Here is a 25207-nt window from a genome sequence, read left to right on the forward strand (position 1 = left end):
GCCCAGTGTACAAGTATGCATGCAACATCGGAAACAGCTCTTAAGACATCCACTAAGGAATCACAGTTGTTACAACATTTGTCAAACTGTCAATCATCTGTGGCTTTTCCATGAAGTTACACATTTCCTTTCCAGGACTCCTTGTTACTGTTTGGTTTCTCAATCAGCTCCTTTTTTTCAGCATGTGAATTCTCAGCAGGCCACTGCAGCTCTTTTTTAGAATGACAGGTTGGCATGATGGAATTGGCTTTGCAGTTGGAATGTGGCTTATTGTTGCTGAGAAACTGTATTATCCTCGGTGGGCTGAAGTTCAGGAACAATCGGAACAGCTTTAAATGGTGCTGTTCTGATTATTATGCAAAATAGCCAGTAACACATTCCCTTATGTTGGTCTGTGCATAAATCTTTTGTTACTAGGATTTAATGCTGTACAAATATTGTCATTTAATAAGAGGATACCATTTACTGCAGTGGGGGAGAAAAGGGCTTAAGGTTCATCTTGCTGTGTGGCATGGCAAAGACCCTGAACACGTCCCATTAATTTCAGTGAAATTCATTTCCAAGTAAATATTAGGACCGCAGGCTTAGTCATTTCTGCAGAATGCAGCTGGACATCTAAAATAAGAAACAATTAACTCATTGCTTCTAGTTCAAAACGTTTAAAACAAATGTGAAATTGAGATTTAGCTTTGCTGTAGGGTACAATATGAATTAAATGAAGCTGATGTCGCTGCACCTGAAAATAATAACATAAAACGGAAGTTACTCCAATCACCAAGTAATTAAAAGGCAGGAGCTGTACGTATAATAGAGAAGATGAATACAGAGTGCTGTGTTCAGTGCATTTTGGAGTTTTTGCTATGAACAACCTAATGGGCGGTATTCGACTAAACAGTTCTGCTAGTGCAAGCACTTTAGACAGTGCAACAGAACTTCCTCTCCCTGTGCTGCATCCCCTGAGTTCTGGGTTTCCCTCCAACCCTCCCTAGAAAATTTAGGGGTTGTATGGGAGTTCACTGCATGCCCCATAGTACCTGCACTAGCGGAAATGCTTAGTTAGATACTGCTGAATGCATCACTGACTGAAGCTACTCTTTTGTATAGCTCTCTTAGACAAGAAGTTGTTTTCAAAGTAATTGTATACCACATATTAATATAGTATTTCTCATATGAATTTTTCCCTTTGGAATCTCTGTACTTTTTAAGCAAAACATCTTTTTTAATAAGCATGCAATATTAACTTTCTGCATGGAACTGCTCTGAAACAGTCATATTTGATCAATGCATAGGAAATTTCAGTGGGCGGTTGTTGTTGTTTTTCTATATAGTTCATCTTTGGGCTTTTAGGTATTTCAGATACTGAGGATGCATTAAGTTGTGAAAAGTTCATAATTCCCTTCAACATATGTTAATAGTTTTAAAAGTTTTCCTTCCAAGGTTGCCCAGAATACCTCTGTCAGCAATACATGATATATTTAGGGCTGAAATATGTAGCAGTGTGCTATTGTTTTAGTGGAAAGGATGTGATGTTCAGCTCTTTTTAGGAAATTGAGGGATGTGGTCATACCATTGGGTGCGGAGTACAGTGTATTGAGATTCTCATTTTCTTTTTTTTTTCCTTCTGAGAGTTTTGAGGCAGTATGGCTGGGAAGACAAATTTTGCGTGTGGGCAGTGCATGTGGGAATCTTCAGAAGTCAAAATCTTTTCCATGTGTTCCAAAAAAGAAAAAAAAATGTGTGTGAGGGGAGCAGGTGTGCATGCTTCCCCTCCCCCCTCAATGTTCCTGCACGCATCCGGCATGCTCCATGTCTCTTCTCATTTTGAAACTGGAATGTCTGAAGTGGGGTTGTAAGCACATTCAGCTGAGCATGCTTAGATTGTGATCAGCTACCCTGACAGCTCAAGGTTAGAAGTCTCCTTCAAACTGTCCAGATCAACATGGATGGAAGTCAGAAGACTGAGATTGGGCCTGATTCTTGCGCCTCCACTCTTATGCCCCTCCCACACATTCTTTTGAATGCATGAATAGAGCTGAATGGTTGAAGGACCAAGGCTTCAATGCTTCTCATTGATCCATGTCCCTTCTTGGGATTAGCACAAGGAGAATAAATTTATGCAGATTAAGTCGGCCCAGCTGATTTGCTGAACATACTCCAGTTACAGAGCACTATTTTAGTGCTTTTGTTTTTTGCGGAGATTTGTTAGTATACATCCATTCATGGCTGACTACAAAATGCTACAGGATACCATTTGAGTATTGCTTTTCTCATCACTTGTCAAGAAGTCAGGAAGTTGGTCATTGGGTCATGATTCTGCCTACCATGATTTAGAAGTCTGCATTAATGGAGGAAGTCAGAGCATTTGTTAGGTATGTCCCTTATCATTAAATCTCAGTTGATCATCTCAAAGCTAATGATTAGCTCCATGGAAATTACTTTTTCTGTAATGTAAGGAAACTAAGTGAAATTATCAGATTTGCTCAGTGAATTTAGTTGCTTCCTGTACAACTGTGTGGAAGTTTGATCATCAAAAAACGAGGTACCTCTCAAAAACATGTCAAATAGTGAGTCTAGTTTTTAGTCACTCTTTTATATGTTGTGTCATCTGCACTTTATAGCATCTGAACAAGTTCTTCATTCTCTGACCGTTTTTGTGTGGCAATTCAGCTGCTTCCTTAGACCTCTTGGACCTGATATTTTGCCAAATTCCTCCTATGCATCACTGTAAGGAGATTGTTAAGTCTTGCTTATGAGAACACACTGATCTTCGCAGGCTTTCCAAATGCCTCAAAGCCCAACTCAGCCACAGAGACAAGCCCTAGCTCTCCTCCCCTAGGTCTGAACTGATGGAGTGGGAAGCAGCCACACAGGCTCATTGCAAAATCTGAGGATTTGCCTACGCTTCATCTGAGATGGACAAGAGGGGGAGAATGTCTAATTTTCAAATGGTTCCAATGACAGCAAGTGATACGGCTTCTTTTAGAATCAGGGTGATGTTAATGTTATTAGGGTGTCTGATTAGACCAAGCATTCAAATCTCCACTCACCCATGACTCTCAGCCAGTCACTGCTTCTCAGTTGTAGGGATGAAATGAGGAGGGGGAGAACCAGGTGCACCACACTGAGCTTCTTGGAGAAAAAGGTGGGATATAAATGCAATAAAATAAATAAATGCATTAAAAAAACATTTTTGGGCCTAGCAAAAACTCTGGAGGTTCCCATATTCTTCTCATTAGCCTTTCTTCTTTCTGCATGTCAATGCAAGAACCTTTTCAATTTTCTCATTAGCATAAAAGAAAATAAAAACACAGTTGCCAGTGGTGAGCTCATTCTAGTTCCCCTAGGTATAATCCACGACTAGATTTATCACTGGGACGCGGGTGGCGCTGTGGGTAAAAGCCTCAGCGCCTAGGGCTTGCCGATCGAAAGGTCGGCGGTTCGAATCCCTGCGGCGGGGTGCGCTCCCGTTGCTCGGTCCCAGCGCCTGCCAACCTAGCAGTTCGAAAGCACCCCTGGGTGCAAGTAGATACCGTATTTTTCGTCATATAGGGCACACCGGCCCATAGGACGCACCTCGGTTTTTTTTGGGGGGGGGAATGAATTTTAAAAAATTATTTCCCTTTCATTTTTGGTCAGGTCCATCATCTGCCAACTCAAGCCTGTTCAACATCCTTAACAGAGCAAGTAAATGAGTTTTCATCACATCCACTGACAGAATGTATTTATTTATCAATCTGTTGTTCTGATTGGAACATTATTACTTGCTTGATTTTATAATTGTAACTATTTTAAACGTTTTTCTGACTGTATATGAAATGGTCAGGATCCGCCCTGGAACCTTGTGGTGAAGGGTGGGTAACGAATCTTACAAATAAAATAAGAATGTTCCCGTCTTCTCCCTTTGATTGTTCAGATAGGGTCTTCCCTTTCACATTTGGGCTGGTTGGGAATATTGTGAAATGAAGGAGAAGTAAGAACAGGAAGAGAAGGCGGTGGCATCACCTATTAAAAAACATATGGCAAGCTGGCATTGCCTCTTTATTTTCTGAACCAGAGCATCCTGCCTCTCACCAGCACTGAAATGTCTGCTCTTCAGATCCAGGGTAATGGTGGGAGGAGGTCATTTGTCACTTGTTCAGATTTTACACTTGAAAAGGAAGTAGGGGACATGGCAGTTGACCCTAGCTTAATCTCTGTGTGTCTTCTGTATCAAGAGAGGCCACTTTTGTCTATACTTCCCCCTTCTTATTTTGATCTCAGTTCTACACACACACACACACACACACACACACACACACACACAAGCTCTTCTCCAATTATATGACGTTTTCATTTTCACCTTCATGAAATTAGCTCTTTACCATGCTGTGCAAGTGTGAGGAGCTGGAGTCAGTGCTGAGAACTGGATGGGCTCCATTTTACGCAAGAGCCTCCTCCCAAAGCCCGTGCCCGGCGCAAGATGAAAAACAGCTTGTCTCGCTCGATGCCTGCTGGGCCTGCTGTCAGCCGACTGTATGTTCTTAATCACCATTCCAAAATGAGGGATGACTTGGCCTTTGCCAACTATTTTGCTCTTCACACTCATACTCTCACGCACGTGTACTTTTAATTCCTTCCCACTAAAATGTTTGCCTTTGCTATCTAAACTTGGGTTTTGCAAATCACACACACACACACCACCAAAAACTAGGGGTGCCAGCTGTTGACTAAGGTGATGCAGCTGTGGGCCTTTTTTGCAGTACTGCTCGCTTACATTATATATGTTTAGCTTCCTCTTCTTAGCTGCTGGTTGGTTAATAGTGTTTTACGGATTGTAATTGTTTTCCTGATTGGTTGATTATGTAATATGCCTAATGCTGAACCTGTAATGTTCTGTTACGTTGTTATTTATTGTTTGCAAGCTGATTGGGGATTCATTTGAATGGAAAGCAGCACAGAAATACAACGAATCAAATCAAAACAAAATGTATGTATATTTCTGTTTGCTTAATCCCGAATTTTCTTTCCGTATATACATACATACATGTATGTATTAATGCATCTATGGAAAGAAAATTGGGAATTAAGCAAATAGGAAATCAGTGGTATGAAGGACAGAAGTAGGTCTTGGCTGAGTCTAGAGCGTCTCATAACTTACTGTGTTCTCTCTCTCAAGGTGGCAGTGAGGAACTGGTGAAAAACCCAGTTGGCATTTTGACTTTAAATGATAAAACGGTTGTTTCTCTTCAAAATCCTTTTCAGTTTTCTTTCAAGTTCAGGAAACAAATGCTGGACTAAACCTGTAGCTTACTTATTTTTGAAAAGGTTTATACACTGCTTTCTGATCACATCTTTCCTCAGGAGGACTTATAACTGATGATAATCGTATAATACAAGCATTGAATTCACCCCCCCCCCCCTATTTTTTTGTAGGGCAGCCAAGATGCTGTCCCTAGCAATCTGATGTGCTTGTCGCCACTAATGTCCTTGAGGGTCTTTTGCGAGCCCACCCAAGGGAAATAACACCCCCTCTGGGGAGTGTGCTGCTTTATAACGCAGTATTGCAGCAGGTGGCGCTGTGGGTTAAAGCCTCAGCGCCTAGGACTTGCCGATCGAAAGGTCGGCGGTTCGAATCCCTGCGGCGGAGTGCGCTCCCGCTGCTCGGTCCCAGCGCCTGCCAACCTAGCAGTTCGAAAGCACCTCCGGGTGCAAGTAGATAAATAGGGACCGCTTACCAGCGGGAAGGTAAACGGCGTTTCCGTGTGCGGCTCTGGCTCACCAGAGCAGCGATGTCACGCTGGCCACGTGACCCGGAAGTGTCTCCGGACAGCGCTGGCCCCTGGCCTCTTAAGTGAGATGGGCGCACAACCCCAGAGTCTGTCAAGACTGGCCCGTACGGGCAGGGGTACCTTTACCTTTACCTTTATTGCAGCTTTAAAAATGTTTAGACCCAGTTTAGTTATTCCAGCTTTGCAAATGACACAACTGGATTTATTGGCCTTTGCAAAAAATTCACTAGCTCATTTGCATGCATGTTTCTAACATGAATGTTTGTGATCTAAAAAAGGGATGGGCAGGAGGAATGCTACCATTGCCTGAGGACCAGTTCTACCTACATGCGATTAGGAGAAGAGGTTAATTCAGAAGCGCGGCTTCTGAATTACTGTCCCTTCTTGATTAGCAAATTGTGAATCCCATAAACAAAAGGCAAATATTTTTGTCTATTCTTTGTGAACAGCTTAGGGCAGAAATATATTCTGTGCTTTCTTCCTCCAGGGAGTTCAGGGCAGTGTGTGTAGGCTTAGTCCATTTTATTCTCCCAATCAAGTTAAGGCTGAGAGATGATAAATTGCCCAGGTGGGTGTCATAGCTGAGCATGCACAGGGAGCACAAAATGCTGACTGACTGCTAAGAGAGGGGGCAGTGGAATGGTGTATTCAGGGAGGGGATGTGGCCTACTGGAACCCTGTACAGGAGCAGCCAATTCTTCAGCATTTTTCTTGCAGGCCCTGCTTGCAGGCCATTACATTTCAATTTCCTCAAAATGTGAAATATTTTCCTACTGTTCATGTCCATGTCCCTCAGCCCCATAAGAGGACAGCATACAAAAACCTCTAAAAATGTAATATAAACTTGGGTATACAGTCGTACCTCGGAATCCGCTCCGGAAGTCCGTTCGACTTCCGAAACGGTCGACTTCCAAAGCGCGACTTCTGATTGGCTGCAGACATTCAGCTTCCAAAAGAACATTTGAAAACCGGAACAATCACTTCCGGGTTTTGATTGTTCAGGAGCCTGAGCCAAGGTACGACTGTACAGTGAAGGAGAAATGTAAATCTAATATGGAGAGCAGGAGAGTCATTCTTTTAAGAGAAATGAATATAGCTATTTTCCTCTTCTGGTATCTAGATATTATTTCTGAGTTACATGCTAGATTTCAGTTTAGCATACCGATCTTGTCTCTCCCCCCCCCCCCCCAACATTGTTGCTTTTCTGGCTGACTTACATGTTCGTTGTTATTTTTACTGCATAAAAGCTGTCTTTGGCAATTTATTTCCCTCTTTCTTTGAGTGAACTGTATCTGACCCACTATCCCTTGCAGAAATGGTAAGATAATGAGCTTGAAATTCCAGAAAAGTTTGAAGCCTTTTGCAAAAGATAGTAAATATAAATTAATTAGCAGTAACTTTAAATTAGGCAGAGAGTTAATTAATAAAGCAACCTGAAAGACTGGCTAGGATATATTACCCAAGTGTAAGTATAGCTAAACAAGTTAAAGAAAATGATCAAGTTGGAGTGATGTGATGTGATGTGAGCATTTTATTCATCTATTAAAACTTCAGAGTTTCTATTATAGTTGGTTTAACACAGACATGCCCTACAGTTGTTACTTAAACCTTGGCAGGATTCATTTGGTGTTGCTTGACTGCCCTCTACAGGCTGTGAATGAAGATGCAGCACTAGTTCATTAGGAAATGACAGATTCAGTGTAGCAGTGAGCTGCCTGGCTTTCAAACCTTGCCCCCTAAATGGGATTTTGAAAGAAGGGAATAATTCTCGGCTCTCCAGTTGACAGCAAAAGCAAACATTTCAGTTTGCTTCTAGTCCAAATGAGTGCCCCGTGTCGGAGGCTGTGTTTTCTTGTGATCGCAGTTTAGAAATATTGGTTTTCTTTTCACCGGATGATTAGTACTGTGTTCTGATGGGAAAATGCACTTTTCTACCAAAATGGCATTCAGAATTCTATTTAGTTATGGTGTCTCTTACACTTTTATCTAGAGCTCTTCCAGGTGACCTGATGATTCAACATCTATCATGATTTGCTTCTGCAAAGCTTACCCAAGGAGGTTAGACTATGTTCACTCTTTCTTGAACATTTGTTCTGGTTTGTCTGTTGAGAGATTATATGATGATGAGCATCCATCCTGATTTTATTGTATTTTGTTTATACATCTTCCCATTAGGCAGTAAGTCAACCTACACATTTAAATACATTTCCCTGTTACTTTCCTAACCTCAAAAAGTTAATAAAAAACAAGAAGTGGGTTTTTTGTGCTAGGCAATACAGCTTTTTAATCCACTTTAGTTGCACAGACCTAAATTTCCTGCAAGTGCTTGATCCCATCCCACAAAATACTGACTGTCTGGAGGCAACCCTGACTGTTAGTGATGATTACATTTATTGTACTTGAAGGCCAGTTCTGGGCCCGAATACACAGTTGCACTAAAGCAGACAGATAGTGGGTCTTTCTAAACCAAATAAACTGTAGCCGGAGAATATTCAGCACATAAACCCATCAATATTTTTAGTAATTAATCCCCCTGCCATACACACTTTCCTAATCAGTCGGCACATTGCAAGCTAGACTAGTATTGTGCTTCAGATGGTGTTAGGTGATTAGATTTGTGATGGTGGCGCAGTCATCAAGTGATGCAACAGCCAAAGAATTTGTTTTTTGCTTTTTTCAGAGATAATCACAAACCTGGGGAGATTATTAGAAAGATAGGGTTGGAGACCAAATTTAATTTGTGAGAACTTATTGGGCAGATTAGGATCAGGGGGAACTTTCTTTTTTCCCCCTTTTTTTCTGGCAGGTATAATTGGTTGCTGATGATGAGAATAATTTACCTTAGTCTTGAAAATCAATCCACAAAAATTAAGGTAAAGGTAAAGGTAAAGGTAAAGGTACCCCTGCCCGTACGGGCCAGTCTTGACAGACTCTGGGGTTGTGCGCCCATCTCACTTAAGAGGCCAGGGGCCAGCGCTGTCCGGAGACACTTCCGGGTCACGTGGCCAGCGTGACATTGCTGCTTTGGCGAGCCAGAGCCGCACACGGAAACGCCGTTTACCTTCCCGCTGGTAAGCGGTCCCTATTTATCTACTTGCACCCGGGGGTGCTTTCGAACTGCTAGGTTGGCAGGCGCTGGGACCGAGCAGCAGGAGCGCACCCCGCCGCGGGGATTCGAACCGCCGACCTTTCGATCGGCAAGCCCTAGGCGCTGAGGCTTTTACCCACAGCGCCACCTGCGTCCACAAAAATTACCAACCAATAAAAGTCATATCTAACATATCTATAACCCTCTTTTCACGGACTTCCCCATACCTTTCCCTTTTTGCATCCTTAGTTTAGTACCATTATTCAGCAACCTATCTTGCCCAATTAAATATAAATTCGTCCTCTTTCTCTATTCCACCCTAAATTTTAAACCCAATTATCGCTGCAATTCTACGTCTTCTTTTCCCTCAGCATTTTAACACTCCTCAGTTTTATAATAATTCTTAAGATACATCTTAAATTTCTTCCAATCTTCTTCCACAGTCTCTTTCTCTTGGTCGCGGATTCTGCCGGTCATTTCTGCCAGTCCCATAAAGTCAATCACTTTCGCCTGCCATTCCTCCAGCGTGGGTAGCTCTTGTGTCTTCCAATACTTTGCTAGAAGAATCCTTGCTGCCGTAGTAGCGTACAAAAAGAAATTCTTATCCTTCTTCGGCACCAACTGGCCGACCATACCCAAGAGAAATGCCTCTGGTTTCTTGTTAAAGGTGCACTTAAGCACTTTCTTAATTTCATTATAAATCATTTCCCAGAAGGCCTTCATCTTTGGGCAGGTCCACCAAAGGTGGAAAAAGGTACCCTCAGTCTCTTTACATTTCCAGCATTTGTTATTGGGCAAATGATAAATCTTCGCAAGCTTGACTGGGGTCATGTACCACCTATAAATCATTTTCATTATGTTTTCTCGTAAGGCATTGCATGCCGTAAATTTAATACCTGTGGTCCATAACTGCTCCCAGTCAGCAAACATAATGTCATGACCTATGTCCTGTGCCCATTTAACCATAGCAGACTTCACTGTCTCATCTATTGTATTCCACTTCAACAGCAAGTTGTACATTCTTGATAAATTCTTAGTATTGGGTTCTAACAATTCTGTTTCTAATTTCGATTTCTCCACCTGGAAACCAATTTTCCTGTCTTGTTTAAAAGCCTCCATTATTTGAAAATAATGGAGCCAATCTCGTACCTTGGACTTTATTTTCTCATAACTTTGTAATTTAAATTCACCACCTTCTTGTTCTAAAATCTCAGAATATTTCGGCCAATTGGTTGTCATATTAAGTTTCTTTACCTCCTTAGCCTCCATAGGTGAAAGCCACCTGGGAGTTCTGTTTTCCAATAAATCTTTATACCGTATCCATACATTATATAGTGCTTTCCTGACAATATGATTTTTGAAACCCTTATACACTTTAACCTTGTCATACCAGATATATGCATGCCAACCAAAATTATTATCAAATCCTTCCAAATCTAGAATGTCTGCCAACAACAACAACTCTTATACCCTTAAAAGTAATGCTATAAAAACAGCTGTTCTCAGAGGTGGCAAACACAGAACATGGTGTGTTATATCACTCCCAAAGACAGGAAAAACAGCTTTTTTCTTTGTCCATTTATCATGCCTCCACCCTCCCGTAGTCCATTTCCTGCCTTTGCCTGGGACAGACGTGTGTTATCCCTCCTGTCATTTGTCCTCAGTCTTGTACCTATGATGATGGTGATGATTAAATTTCCTATACTGCCATTCATCTGAGGATCATAAGGCAGTTTACAACATAAAAGCACATAACATAGTAACAAACCAAAACAATTCACCTTCCAGTTTAAAAGGCCCTAAATTGTTTAATTAGCCAAAGGCCTGGTTAAAGTGGAACATTTTTGCCTGTCGCCTAAAGGTGTATAATGATGGTGCCAGGTGAGCCTCCCTGGGGAGAGCATTACACAAATGGGAGCCATTGCAGAAAAGGCCTGTTATTGTGTTGCCACCCTGCAGACCTCTTGTGGAGGTGGTACACAAAGAAGGATCATATGGGGAGTGGTGGTCCTGGAGGTATTGTGGTCCTGAATCACTAAAGGCTTTATAGGTCCAAACCAGCACTTTGAATTGGGCCTGGAAAATTATTGGCAGTCAATGCAGTTGGGCCAAGATTGGCATTATACGCTCAAACCCTCTTACCCTGGTGAGCAACCTGTCTTCTGAATTCTGCTTCAGCTGAGGTTTCCAAACCATCTTCAGAGGCAGCTCCATGTATAACACATTGCAGCAGTCTTACCTACGGGTTACCAGAGCGTAGACAACAGAAGTTAGGCTATCCCTGTCTAGATAGGGGTACAGCTTTGGCTGATGGAAGACACTCTGAGCCACCTAAGCCTCAAGCGACAACAATGGATCCAGAAGTACCATCAAGCTATTTCCTCACTCCTTCAGTGGGAGTGTAACCCCATCAGTAGTAGGCAACCTCCCATCTATCTGGTCTAGGGAACTGCCCATTCCCAGTGCTTCTTGTCTTGAGTTCCAGTTTACTGGCTCTCATCCAGTCCATTACCAAGGCAAGACAACAGTCCAGCACATCCACTGCCTCACCTGCAGATGTACAGGAGAAGTCCAGCTGGGTTTCATCAGCATATTGCTGACAACGTACTCCAGATAACCCCGCTCAGTGGTTTCATGTAGATGTTAAACAACATGAGTGATAAAATTGAACTCCGAGGAACCCCACATCGAAGGCTCCATGGGGCCAAAGAGTGCCCTCCGTGGGGCTCCAATGTGTGCTCTCCACCATGTGTACCCATTTCTGGACAATCTTCTCTTGAGGTCGCGCTACAATTGACAAGTGAGTCAGAGGTGCCAATGCAATCAAGGAATGTCTCTCAGCATGTGGTTTCATAATAAAATGAAAAGAAGAAAAGGTTATCTTCAGCCAGCACAGCATCTACAAGCTCTGTTGGATACACAGAATGGGTTGGTATTAGTCAGTCTAGATGGTGTGTTTAAAATATTGCCAGCAAATTGCTGATTATAAGGTCAGCTCTGCTGATACACATAGCCCATGGTACAGGGACTTGTAGTTTTAACAATTTATCTGATGTTTTGGGCAAAACATATCAGACCATTACAATGGGTATTACTACCTTTTTAGATACTTTTGACTGTGGGTCTATGATTATCTCTAAGAGGGTGGACTCCAGAATTCAGTTTATTTCTTAGATCTGGTGAGAATGGTAATGACTACAAGATGCCAGTCTGATGGGCATCTGGGCGAAGAACAAGGCTACTCATAGTGTGAATTTGTTGGAGATGTGGGAGGCAAGTTTAACTCTTTGGCATTTTGCCCAAAGCTTCAACTTGGATCACATTAAAGGCAGGACAGTTCTTGGTCTCAGAGTTTGCAGTGCTAGATGGCAGTACTCATGAATAGTAAGGAAGACTGCAGAGCATATGAAAGGGGAGTCAAATGTGTGGGTCCACTGACTAAGTTGACAGCAAGTTCATTTGAGGAAATGACACTTAGCATCCATGTTTTGCAGTGTCTTGGGTCAAGTTTCAACCAGGGAACTCTGGCTCTGTTTGCTACTCCAGTGAACATACAGACATAACTTTCTTTTTTAAAAAAAACTTGGTTCCAGTGATCAAAGCCATAAGAGATGGATGTGGATGCATTGTCAGTGCTTGGACTAGAGGGTCTTCATTATGCTTTCCTACAAATTTCACTTCTGCCAAGTGTTCTAAGATAATTGAGATTGGACAGATCTTGAATAATTCTGATAGTGTTGGTTTGGCCATGGATTACAGAATGACCATGTTTTACATAAATTTTGCAAACGGCTATAGCCCCACATGCATTGCAAATACAGTGGTACCTCGGGTTAAGAACTTAATTCGTTCTGGAGGTCCGTTCTTAACCTGAAACTGTTCTTAACCAGAAGCACCACTTTAGCTAATGGGGCCTCCTGCTGCCGCTGCACCGCCGCTGCACGATTTCTGTTCTCATCCTGAAGCAAAGTTCTTAACCCGAGGTAATATTTCTGGGTTAGCAGAGTGTGTAACCTGAAGCGTATGTAACCCGAGGTACCACTGTACTGCCTCATCTGGGTCTTTTGACGCTGGGTCTTTTGAACTATGGTTCACCCAGATATGGAGAGGTTCCATCTCACTGCTTGAAAATTGAGCAGGAGAATATGAAAAGTTGTGGCTTCTTAGATATCGTGATGGATGTATTGGCTTCTTGGAGTCTTTCAGTGATCTGGATCTGTCAGCTGACATGGAGGAAGTTCCTTCAATAGTTAAGATCAAATGACATCAACTTGGAGTCAGAGAATTTACCCCCAACTTGAAAATAATTCCAGTAAGTCTTTTTGTCCAATGGATGGGTTTTTGCTTTATTTAAATACTCTTCTAACCCTATGATATTATACCAGTGCTTTTTTCTGGGGGTACTCAAGAGTATGCAGTACTAGCACCATTTTTCTAGATCAAAAGCACTGGTTATAAGTGTAGCCCTTACTGTAACAACTTCATGGTGAGTGTCAGCACCATTTTTTTTTCCTGGAAGAAAAGCACTGATTATACCCTTAAAAGTACTGCTATAAAAACAGCTGTTCTGGAGTTATAGGATTAGGAAAGGAAGAACAAACCAAAGGGGAGAGAGAAATATTTAGTATTCCCAACTTGAAGTAACTTCAAAGAAGCATTTATCCCTTTTCTTCCCCTGAAGGCCAAATATTCTGTTTAATATTTTGCCCAAACGGATACAGTGACATTCAGCTTGATCCTGTGCAAGATTATTTGGAAGTAAATCCCGCAGTGTTCAGTATGGCTTCCTTCCAGGTCAGTGAATGCAGCAGCTTTTGCTAGCCTGATGCCTTCCATACGTTTTGTGATAAAACTTGTATCAGCTCCAACCTGTGTGGAAGGCACCCAAGTTGTCAAAGACTGGTATATAGAGTTGGTGCCTGGCTGTAGTCCTTTTGCATTCTTGCCTGGTAGGTAAGTCTCACCAAACACTGGGGGATATAATTCCAAATAAACTTGCCTAGGACCTGGGAGCCTGTGAATATGCTACTTCCAAAAGCCCGAGGGCAGTATCCTTCAAAATAGATGTGCTGGTGCAGTGACTTTTGGCTACACAACAGAACTTCCCTTGCATCCCTTCCCAAAAATCTGTTCTGGAGTTTTCCCCAACCTTCCAGAGCAGATCCAGAGAAGGCAAGGAGAGAGGAGAGGGAGGGGAAGTTCCACTGTGAATACAGAAATCCTTGCGCTAGTGAAACTACTTCACTGGGTACCATGTGGATAACTGCAAATGCTTCAAATGACTTGTCCTTGGGGCGTACAAGTAAGGTTACCAGACATCCTCGTTTCCCGGGGACAGTCCTCAGATTTACAAATCAGCCCCCATACAAAATCCAAAATGAAGTTGAAAAGTGTCCCCGGATTCATTGAAAAAAATCTGGTAACCTTACGTACAAAATTAACAAGAAAATTCAACTGGCGTGGTCTTCTTGGTTGGGTGTGAAATGCAATACCAAGACACAGCCATTCTGTTTGTGAAAACAAAGCAGAAGACATCAAATGCAAAAATGAAAGTCCTGTGTCAGTTGTTCGGGCATGTATACCTAAACCAACTCATCCCTGAGTGGATGATCTGGCGAAGGGCAAGAGAGGACGGTCTCTGGCTGTGCCATAGTTTAAATTTCCTGCAGCCATGCTCCTTGCCCCTGCCAGCACTGATTGGGCAGTGAGGGCCCCTCCTAGGTGGGGCCCACTGCTGGCAATGCAGCAACAGTGCCAAGGAGGTGCCGATTTCCGGCCCCGGCCAGATCACTGCAGGGGCTGATGCCTGACCACATCGCCACCTAACAGGTAATGTAAGCAGACTTGCAATAGACAGATTAAAACAGAAACAAAAATGGGACAGTCCTAGGCTAGTGATAGGTAGCTGACACTACCTTGGTCTCCTGGGGACAATTTGGGAATAGTAAAAAGCAATTTTGCAATCCAGTTTACCTAGGTGTTCAGCATAGTTCCTGTTCCTTGAGCAGTCCAGTTTTCTTGTGGTAACTTATAAGGTCACCCAGTGAGTTTGATGACCAAGCAGGGCTTTAGGTCCTATCCAACACTAACCACTACACCACCACAGGCTCTTTATTTTGGATTTTGGAAGTTTTGAAGGTGGTAGCAGCCCCTTCCACACATTTTTCAAGTAATGGAGGGGTTTGTGTGAGCCCTGCTATAGTGGTTAGGAGCGGTTAAAATCTCATCTCTTCCATCGACTCAACAGTTTACTGTCCCCCACATTGCACACTGGTGCAGCAACAGAAAGGAGGTGATTTGCTCAAGGTCACTGTCTTTCAGCCTTGGGTCTCATCTGTGATGTGGGGATGATGATGATTACTGAGAATGACCTATGCAAAGCCCTTGAAAGTGTTCTGAGTGTTCTAAATACTGTAAAGTTTTCTCCCTTTTCTGAGGTTTAGCTGCAAGTTTTTTAAAAGAAAAGATAGTGTAATTTTGTGGAAAAGAATGCACATTACAGTTTTATGTGAGGTTCATCTAATGCTGTAAGTAGGACGATGTTACTGCAGTTATTAATGGTGCACTTATTAGGTAGTTGAATGTGTTTTTCTCTGTCTTTACTCTTACAGGCAAGCTAATGAGGAATATCAAGTGCTGGCTAACTCATGGCGCTACTCTTCAGCATTTTCGAACAAACTTTTCTTCACTATAGTAGATTATGATGAGGGCGCTGATGTTTTTCAGCAGGTGAGAAGGTGCATTCCTGAATGCTAAGCTGCTCTTGTGTCCATCATTCTAATATATTCATACTCTTGGTTGCCTTAATTGTATGTTTCAGACATGTTTCACCTTTTTTTAAGAGGGGGTAGGGGACGCAGGTGGCGCAGTGGGTTAAAGCCTCAGCGCCTAGGGCTTGCCGATCGAAAGGTCGGCGGTTCGAATCCCTGCGGCGGGGTGCGCTCCCGCTGCTCGGTCCCAGCGCCTGCCAACCTAGCAGTTCGAAAGCACCTCCGGGTGCAAGTAGATAAATAGGGACCGCTTACCAGCGGGAAGGTAAACGGCGTTTCCGTGTGCGGCTCTGGCTCGCCAGAGCAGCAATGTCACGCTGGCCACGTGACCCGGAAGTGTCTCCGGACAGCGCTGGCCCCTGGCCTCTTAAGTGAGATGGGCGCACAACCCCAGAGTCTGTCAAGACTGGCCCGTACGGGCAGGGGTACCTTTACCTTTACCTTTTAAGCCCAAGCACAGATAATGGAGAGACTGCTGTTGTTACTGAGGTTATTGATGAGAAAATTCCACCATACTCCTTTAGCTGCCACTAAAAATGATGAATGTTGCTGTTCTGAGAGATCCGCAGGAGTTTGTTTCTGCTGCCCACAAAAATGTACACATTGTTCATTTTTTGTAGTCTTCAGATGATCATGAAACTATGGCTTAGATCAGGGATGAACAAACCCTCCAACCCCTGTTGAGGAACGGTTCCACTCAGGGCTAATCTTCTGGGGGTCGTGGGCAAAGCCAAAAGTGTTTTCAATTAACTAATCTGGAAGAAAGACCAATTTTTGCTATGCCTACCTCAGATTTGAATTCCCAACCTAGATAACTGTGCCCAAAAGTAACCCTCAGTGGGTTTTATGGGGCTACTGTCAAATAAATATACAGAGGTTGGGTGGGGATTTTTTTTTAGTGCAACAGACAAAAGTAACTAGTGTTCTGAAAAGCAAGTGAAATAAACTGCTTTCTTACTTTACTGTGCTATATATACATACACACACAGAAGCCTACCACTTCTCCCCAGGCTATACAAGTAAACAAGTTTAAAAGTTTTTTAAGAGATCAGTTTATTTTTATAAAACAAGATTGCTACTGAAACTTTGACACTAATAGTTTTATACTTAAATGTAGGTCATGGCCATCTGTAACCAACTTGCCAGGTCATTTTTCTCCCTTCTCTCTATAAGGTATATCAGTTGTCAGAGATTTGATGCCATTACCTATGTTCTCCCATTCTTCAGCATCGGCTGCTGTTGGAGGGAAAATGCATACTGTGATGGCATCACATGAGATGTAATTGAATATATATGTTATGGGGAAAAGGGGAAGAAGAGTGTGGCACAGAGAGGCTGTTTTTGATGGCCACCCTAACACAATGTGTAGCTTTTGTCAGCTGCGGGGGGCAGTGGAGGACAGGAGTGCCTGGCGTTCTCTGGTCCATGGGGTCACGAAGAGTCGGACACGACTAAACAACAACAAATTGCTGATACCTTTTTACCTTATTGCTGATTGCTCTCTTTCTCCTCTTCCGTCCTCTCTCGCACACCCCATGGACCTGAGTAATTGAGTTCACATAAAATGCATATCATTCAAATTGATTACTTCTTTAAAAAGACCTCACTTTTGCCAGTTCACAAAGTGAGTTGTAGTCTAGTTCAGAAAAGCTATGTGCTGTCTTCTGAAATATTACATTTGACAAAAAAAAAAAACCCCACAACCAACCACATTTCCTAGTGCCTCATATTTTGCAGTTTCACGACATATTGGGTTGTCAACAAATATTCCGCGGAGGAAGAGAATATGTTGTACTTGGAATAAATCCAATTATTTAACATCCAGCTTGATTATTGTACATAATTTGAATTTGCAACATTTAAATAATGTATTTATGTAACATAATTTAGTTGTGTAGTGAGCATACAGCCCTGGTAATGAAAATGGCTGGGCTTGTGTATGTCATTAGAGGCAATCTTGTTCCATCCTCGTTGCTTTCACAGGTTTCTTCACTCAGATTTCAGAGTAACCTTATATGTCCACATCCCTGAGTTCTGAGAGAGAGAGAGAGAGAGAGTATAAATAAATACAATATTGCCTTTCGTTAGTGGAAAATAACGGCTTGGGTCCTGACATGTTGTTGTTTAGTCGTTTAGTCGTGTCCGACTCTTCGTGACCCAATGGACCAGAGCACGCCAGGCACTTCTGTCTTCCACTGCCTCCCGCAGATTGGTCAAACAATCTGCGGAAAATAACGGCTTGGCTCCTGACATAGCTTTAAGGAAATTGGAAGGAAAGTTTCCTGTTCCATCCTTCCCTCTGCAGTTACCTATGATGACCAAGGAGGCTTGGAAGCTCTCTTGAAGAATTTGGGATGAGGCACAAGGGCTATTTGGAGAAAGATGAAGCAACAGGAACTTTTCTTATGAGAATTTCCTTAGCTTAGGATCCAAACCTGATTTGATGCAATTCCCAACTTCTCTTAGTGCCCTTCCCCATATTTCATCCCACATTGTTCTGGGAGTACCCCTGAACACAAGATATTTTTAAGAGATACAGTGGCTGCAGAGAAAATGAGGGGTCAGGAAGCATTTCCTTTTGTAAACGTCTACAGGTTAGCTTATAAGATCTAGCCTGATGATGATACTTAGCTTTTATATTTCATCTTTTGAGTTCCACCCCCACCCCCCATGAGAAGCAATGAGAGGTAATCAACTGACTGTTTAAAAGCTTAACTGTTCACATGGGGATTCCTATACCCTGATCCTTAGTACTCGCTGTACTGAACTTTTGTACATCTGTTGAATATTGTATTGTATAATTTCTGCTTTGCAAATTGCCTTGTTTTTACAATAGGAGGTGATCTGTAAATGACTTTAAATACATAAATTACATGTGTGCAGCTGAACTGTAGTGTACTGACCTTATTGTTCCCATACAGTAGATGGGGACTTGATAGAAGCCCAGTGGCTTGATTTAATGGCACATTGTTAAGCATTATATACAATATACTTCCATACTTTTAACAGTTTCCCAAAAGGCTGACAAAGGACAGATATGCTTTTTTAATATTTGGTGGCATCTTTGTTGTCTCTCATAGCTCAATATGAACTCTGCTCCAACGTTCATGCATTTCCCTCCGAAAGGGAAGCCCAGGAGAGCTGACACATTTGACCTGCAGAGAATTGGATTCGCAGCAGAGCAGTTAGCTAAGTGGATAGCTGACAGAACTGATGTTCATGTAAGTCACTTGACAAAGTTAAGAGACTCATCCACACTTAACTTCATGTTCTGTGACAAACAGACCTTAGGAATTGGGGTTCCCTCTTCCCCACTACCTTCAAATGATATCCCCCCCCCATAAGAGTCATCTACAAAATGTATTAAAATAATAAAAGTGCCAGCTGTGCTACTCTATCACTCTTTGGTAACTCCAGAGGGAAAAAAATTAACGATGTATTTCAATCTTGCTTTGGTAGCTAAAATATTAATCTGGCTGTCTCCTAGCAGAACATGAGGAATGATATTGTACCAATTAATTGATTAATGTGAGCACGTACTTGAAATATTTCTTATTGCTAGTAATAACTCCCAAGTCTAACACTGAGTAGTTGGGTTTTTTTAAAAAAATAATAATGCTGTAGATGTACAATTGGTAAATATACTGAACAACTTTATTTAACTGCATGCAGGCGTAGTGGGCAAGAACACTGTAGGAAAAATATTTGTCTAAAGGAAAAAAACTAGAAGTCTCTTTAGACTTAATGAAGAATTAAAATCTTGACCGCTTCTTAGGGTTGATGCAATGGGGACTTTTCAAGAAACGGGGGGATGTTTTTAGGTTCACTGCTCAAATGGGGCACAGCTCACCAGCACATTCTCTTGTGCAAACATCGCTAAAATGAATTGACGACTACAAGTTCCCTTTCATTTCATCAGGTCTAGTGCAGGAGAACCTCCCAGTGGAAATTCTTTTACATTATCTCCTGAGTTTAGACCATCAGGCCCCTTTGCCAGGCTCTGTCCTGTTGCTGTGACTAGAATAAACTTGCTGCCATCTGAATGTGGTTTTGTAGTTGCCATTGAAGGCTTAGAGAAGGGGTAGCCAATCTGGTGTCCTCTGAGTGATTTGGAATACAGTTCCCATTGGATCCAGCCCAGTGCTATTTTTCTAGAAAAAGTGGTGCTGGAACTCACCATGAACACCCCCCTTGTTCTCTTATAATGGCAATGGTGCCCACCTGAGAGGTGCTGAAACTGAGTTCCTCCTAAAAAAAAGCCTTGCCTCCAGCAAGCATGGTATCACTCACACACCGAAAAATGGGGAAAAAGCAGTTTTAATCTGCACTTGTGGCATTTTACTTGACTAGATGTATACAAGTTTACTTGTGAATGGCTGGCTCTGTTTAGTATGTAAATTCTGCATGCCTAGGTGTATGTCTACTTATACAGTGGTACCTCAGGTTAAGTACTTAATTCGTTCCGGAGGTCCGTACTTAACCTGAAACTGTTCTTAACCTGAAGCACCACTTTAGCTAATGGAGCCTCCTGCTGCTGCCGCGCCGCCGGAGCACAATTTCTGTTCTCATCCTGAAGTAAAGTTCTTAACCTGAAGCAATATTTCTGGGTTAGCGGAGTCTGTAACCTGAAGCATATGTAACCTGAAGCGTATGTAACCCGAGGTACCACTGTACATCAGAAAGCAGAAAACACATGACATGCTTTTTCTTGTTTTACAGATCAGAGTGTTCAGGCCCCCAAACTATTCAGGTACCATTGCATTGGCTCTCCTGGTGTCGCTAGTCGGAGGCTTACTCTACTTGCGGCGAAACAACTTGGAGTTCATCTACAACAAGACTGGTTGGGCAATGGCAGCACTGGTAAGCCAACTTTTCATTTTTTAAAAAAAACCTTTTCGAAGCTCAATTAATTTGATTGTTTATATAACAAGATTTCAAGTCCCATTCGCACTGTTAATGAGAGAGCACTGCATTAATAAATAGGTTAGCGAGAGACAGCATTGATTGTGAAATCATAACAGGAACAGCTGGGCCAAACCTCAAGGGCAGTAAACAGTGCTAGCATGCAATTAAGAGGTTGCCGATACCCTGGCTAATTGTAATTGGTTCCAGTGTTGGCAGAAGTTGGTTAAATTGACATCCCCCCCCCCCAAAGTTCAAAGGCATGAAGGTTACAACTCACAAGTTAACAGTTGCTCAGAACTGGGGGGTGGTAGGGTGGGTATGTTTATGCAACTAAAGATACTGATAATCACTGTTTTATCAGATATATAACATTAGTTTTAGTGACTGAAAGGTAAGATAGAGCAGGGCTCCTTGAAAGTTGGCATGGGAAAATATGAGCCACATGGCTGCAGCTAATGTTAGTTTCTTGTACTAAACTTCTCTTCCATGACATCTTTGCTAGGTAAGAGCTTAGCTGTAGTGGGTGGGAGTACAGCTCCCTCATCTGAAATCTCAGTACTTGAATCCACTGTTGAAATACCTTCATTTATTGTTCAGCATCCGTTGTAATGAATCTGTGTTGCATAGTTGTTTTCAGTCTTTTACTTGTGCTGCTCCTTTGTTGTTGTTTAAAAAAATATCTGCACCCATGAGAACAAGGCAATTCTATTTTAAAACAAAGCTGTCACCACCACCACCCGCCACTGACGTATATGAACCTGATAGAATAATGGATCTGGGAGAACTCCCAAGTCCGAGAGCATTACTTATACTCCCACCTCCACATTCAGCTCTTCCTTTTATTGTTACTTCCTTCACATGTAAGTAACAATGCTGCTAACAGTGCATGGTTCAGTTGCTGAACTGTCATGAACCAGATTCAGGTAGGTAGCCTTGTTGGTCTGACACAGTCAAAATAAATTAAAAAATTTTCCAGTAGCACCTTAGAAACCAAATAAGTTTGTTCTGGGTATAACCTTTTGTGTGCATGCAGTATCTGAAGAAATGTGCATGCACACAAAAGCTTATACCCAAAACAAATTTAGTTGGTCTCTAAGGTGCTATTAAAGGGACGCGGGTGGCGCTGTGGGTTAAACCACAGAACCTAGGACTCGATCAGAAGGTCGGCAGTTTGAATCCCCGCGACGGGGTGAGCTCCCGTTGCTCAGTCCCTGCGCCTACCAACCTAGCAGTTCGAAAGCACGTCAAAGCGCAAGTAGATAAATAGGTGGGAAGATAAACGGCGTTTCCGTGCACTGCTCTGGCTCGCCAGAAGCAGCTTAGTCATGCTGGCCACATGACCCAGAAACTGTACGCCCGCTCCCTTGGCCAATAAAGCAAGATGAGCACCGCAAGCCCAGAGTTGGCCACGACTGGACCTAATGGTCAGAGGTCTCTTTACCTAAGGTGCTACTGTACAGTTTTTAAATTATTTATTTAATTTGTCATGAACCAGTATGCTAAGCTGTCCCCACTGGTAATAGTAATGGTAGGCTTTGGTCCTTGATAGCCGTTAACACATGCATTGAACACAGGAACACATTTGCTTGTTACTCTCATTTTACCATATAACCTGCCCCACGTTTTTTCTGTTTGGGGGCTTGTATATACATGCATGTATGTAAGCATGCATCATTAAAATATATTGTAAGCTGCCTTGACAAACATTGGTTTGAAAGGCAGCGTATTATAAAATCTTAGAAATAAATTCAACATTTTTTTGGTCCACCTTCTACAGCTCATGAGGTTGGCTCTTGCTTGCAAAAGCCAGAACTTATTTGTTAATACTTAAGATGCCACAGGACTCTTTCCTCTATAAGATGTAGCTAAAATCACACTGCACAATAGCTCCTGAAGTCCTGCTAAGTTTGTAAGTTTCCTACCCACAGGTACTCCTTTTGAATTCCCTGCAGAGCTGGGAAGATGGAAATGAGCTGCTTAGTTATCTTTCTCCTCATCTTCCCCACCCCATATATATATATGAGAGAAAATGCAGTTAAATTGTTTGACAAATTGTCTATTGAAGCAGATTTCCAATCTTGCACTCTTCCATGGTGGTATCTTCAAAGATAAGAGGTGGTGGTGATGATTTGTTGGTAGCTTTTAAAGATCTTTTATTCATGCAAATTCATATCTCTCTTTGGAAGGAACAGCTGCATTTAGCCATAAGAATATTAAGGTAGATATTTTCGCTTTAGAAACATTGCTGATTTCTTTTTCCCCTTACATTCTTAAATGCCACCTGCTTCATTCGTTTCTCTGCCTTCTCCATCAAACGCCACCCACACCGTTTTACAGGTTACGGACTGCTAACATGTCTTGTGTCCTGCAGAAAATAGTTGTGAGATGCTTCCTTTGTTTTATCCCTTTATCCCTAGTCCATAAAGCTAAAATAAAATAATTATGAATCTGACGTGGGAGTTAGACCAGACAGTGGGCAGTACCTGTCTCACCTGAAATTGTTGCTGAATTCTTTTAAAGTGGGGAGGGGAAATAAAATTGCACTTTCCGCAGGAAGGAATGCTGAAATTTCTCCGCTTGCTCCTGAGAGAAACTGCTTCCTCCCAGTTTGTTTTCTGGTGCCCAGAAGGAGGGGAAAAAATGCTGATAAAAACAGATTTTCTGGGGTGTGAGGGAAGAGAAGGTGAGGGAAAGGTTCCCTGTCTACTCATCTGTGGCATTAATCTACATGACTCACATTCTGATATTCAGGTCATGCCACCATAATATATAGTTTGACCTATATATTTGGCTGCAAACTTGTCTGACTTGCAGGATGTAAATAACTACGAATCTCCCTGCAGGGATATGGCAGTAGCCCAGCGGGATTTGTTACTTTTTGTCCTTGGCATAGAAGGCCAGCTGAACATTTTCCAAACTGCTTTGGCATCACCTGAAAAATAAATAAATCTCAAAACCAGTTTGCCATGTGGTTTGGTAGAGAGTGGAGTTAGGAAAACAATTCCACAACCCCCTTGGGAACACAATACTGGTTTCATGGTCTTTTAGGAACAGAGTCCATCTAGCACCATTGGGTCAATCTAGCTCATTACTTCTGAACCAAGTGACAATGTCTCTGCAGGGTTTCATGCAGGGATCCTTCCTAGCACTACCAGGACTTTCTGGGGATTGACTGTGACACTTTGTATGTGCTCTGCCATTGAGCTACAAGACTCCTAATTTGATGAGGATCTTCTTGTACTGCCAGTGTACTTTTTCTTGGTGATATCAGCATTAGTCATACTCAGCATAGACCAAACTGAGATTAATGGAGATTATTCCAGTAGGTTTACTCCCAAGTACAATTTATCTGGTTATCACTTGCTTCCTCTTGCCTTCTTTTGCTGTTTTACTACTTTCTGGGAATTTCCTCACAGAGGTTTCTGGAAGGAACTTTCCCCCCTGTATTTTTTGAATGGAGAAGGCAGCATCTCTTTTTAGATGTAGAACACGGTGCTGGAATGAGTAAGATTGCTCTCCACTGCAAAGCTTTGAAGATGTCTACAAATGTGTTAACCTGACCCTTTTGTCCCTTGCCTGGTACAGAAATGTGCAGGAAGAGGTGTTCCTGTCATCTTATGTATTGTACCTATGTCCTGTTAGAATAAAATGGGTAATGTTATACATAGTTTTTGATTCCTTGGAGGAATCATAGGGTAGAATTATTATGCTTGGAACGAAAAGCCATCTAATGATTTTAAGCATATACAGAGATGTTAGTTGAAAATAACCAATTGGACAGCAGTATTTCATTGAGCCTCAGTCCTAGGGGGTTCAGGAAATTCAAGAGTTTAATAAAAAAAGGAACAACAAAGAAAATCCAGTGTTCAATTCTATCTTGGTGTAGCAACTAAAACTCTGCTAGAATGGAGAGTGATTATATATTCCAAAACAGGAAGGAGGCGGATTATTAATTTGTGGAGCGAAGTACAAGATGCTATCCTTTTACCATATCCTTTTATTATGTCTTTATAATATGGAGTTGTGAGCCTGTAGATCCCATACTGTCATCTGAGACAGCTTAAATAATGACATGAATGGGGAGGTGGAGTTGAATACTTTAGAGGTAATATGAAAGAGATAACAATAAATTGAGCAGTAGTGGGTAAGCAAAGAGAACCCTGGGGAAAATGAGATAAAGAGCAGCTCCCTCTGTATGTCTGGATTTCTCTTACTTTCCACATACCCTGCTCCCCTAATCATCATGGATCTCAAGGACACGTCCAAAGGTGTGAGTTTGCTTTCCCTCCAGGTTGCACATAACACAAATAACCCATTAATGTTGTCCATTAGCTCCCGCCTTAATGATGTGCCAGCTTGTTCCTTATTAATAGATAATTCAGGTGGAGAGAAGAAGGCCCGATCCAGTCTGTGAACTAGTTCAGGCAGGCAGACAGTAGATGTGCGGTTGTCAAAACCATTCCTAACTTGATTCATGTCAATCAATAGTCAGCGCAGCTCGGAAGCTGCCGGCAGCCTCAAAAGGCTCTAAACTGCATGTGGCTCCCTGCTGGACCTGGGATTAGCATATTTTTTTTGTATTTTAGGCTTGCTAAGCCTTAGGGAGAACAACACAATCATTAACTGGGCATTAAGATAGTTGAGAAGCCAAGTTCACTCCGTTTTCGTACCTATCG

The 25207-nt window shown here is 42.2% G+C and overlaps 1 protein-coding gene across 1 annotated transcript in view; it reads left to right on the plus strand.

The window, feature by feature from the left end:
• The window catches only part of TUSC3 (tumor suppressor candidate 3), a 130837-nt gene that overhangs the window by 41773 nt on the left and 63857 nt on the right, over window positions 1-25207 (plus strand). The window contains exons 3-5 of the mRNA XM_079989812.1: window positions 15468-15585; window positions 18707-18847; window positions 20346-20486. Of these exons, the coding sequence (XP_079845938.1) occupies window positions 15468-15585; window positions 18707-18847; window positions 20346-20486 (400 nt within the window). The remainder of the gene's footprint in view (window positions 1-15467; window positions 15586-18706; window positions 18848-20345; window positions 20487-25207) is intronic.

Source organism: Podarcis cretensis, assembly GCF_951804945.1.
Source record: "Podarcis cretensis genome assembly, chromosome: 9".
NCBI lineage: Eukaryota > Metazoa > Chordata > Lepidosauria > Squamata > Lacertidae > Podarcis > Podarcis cretensis.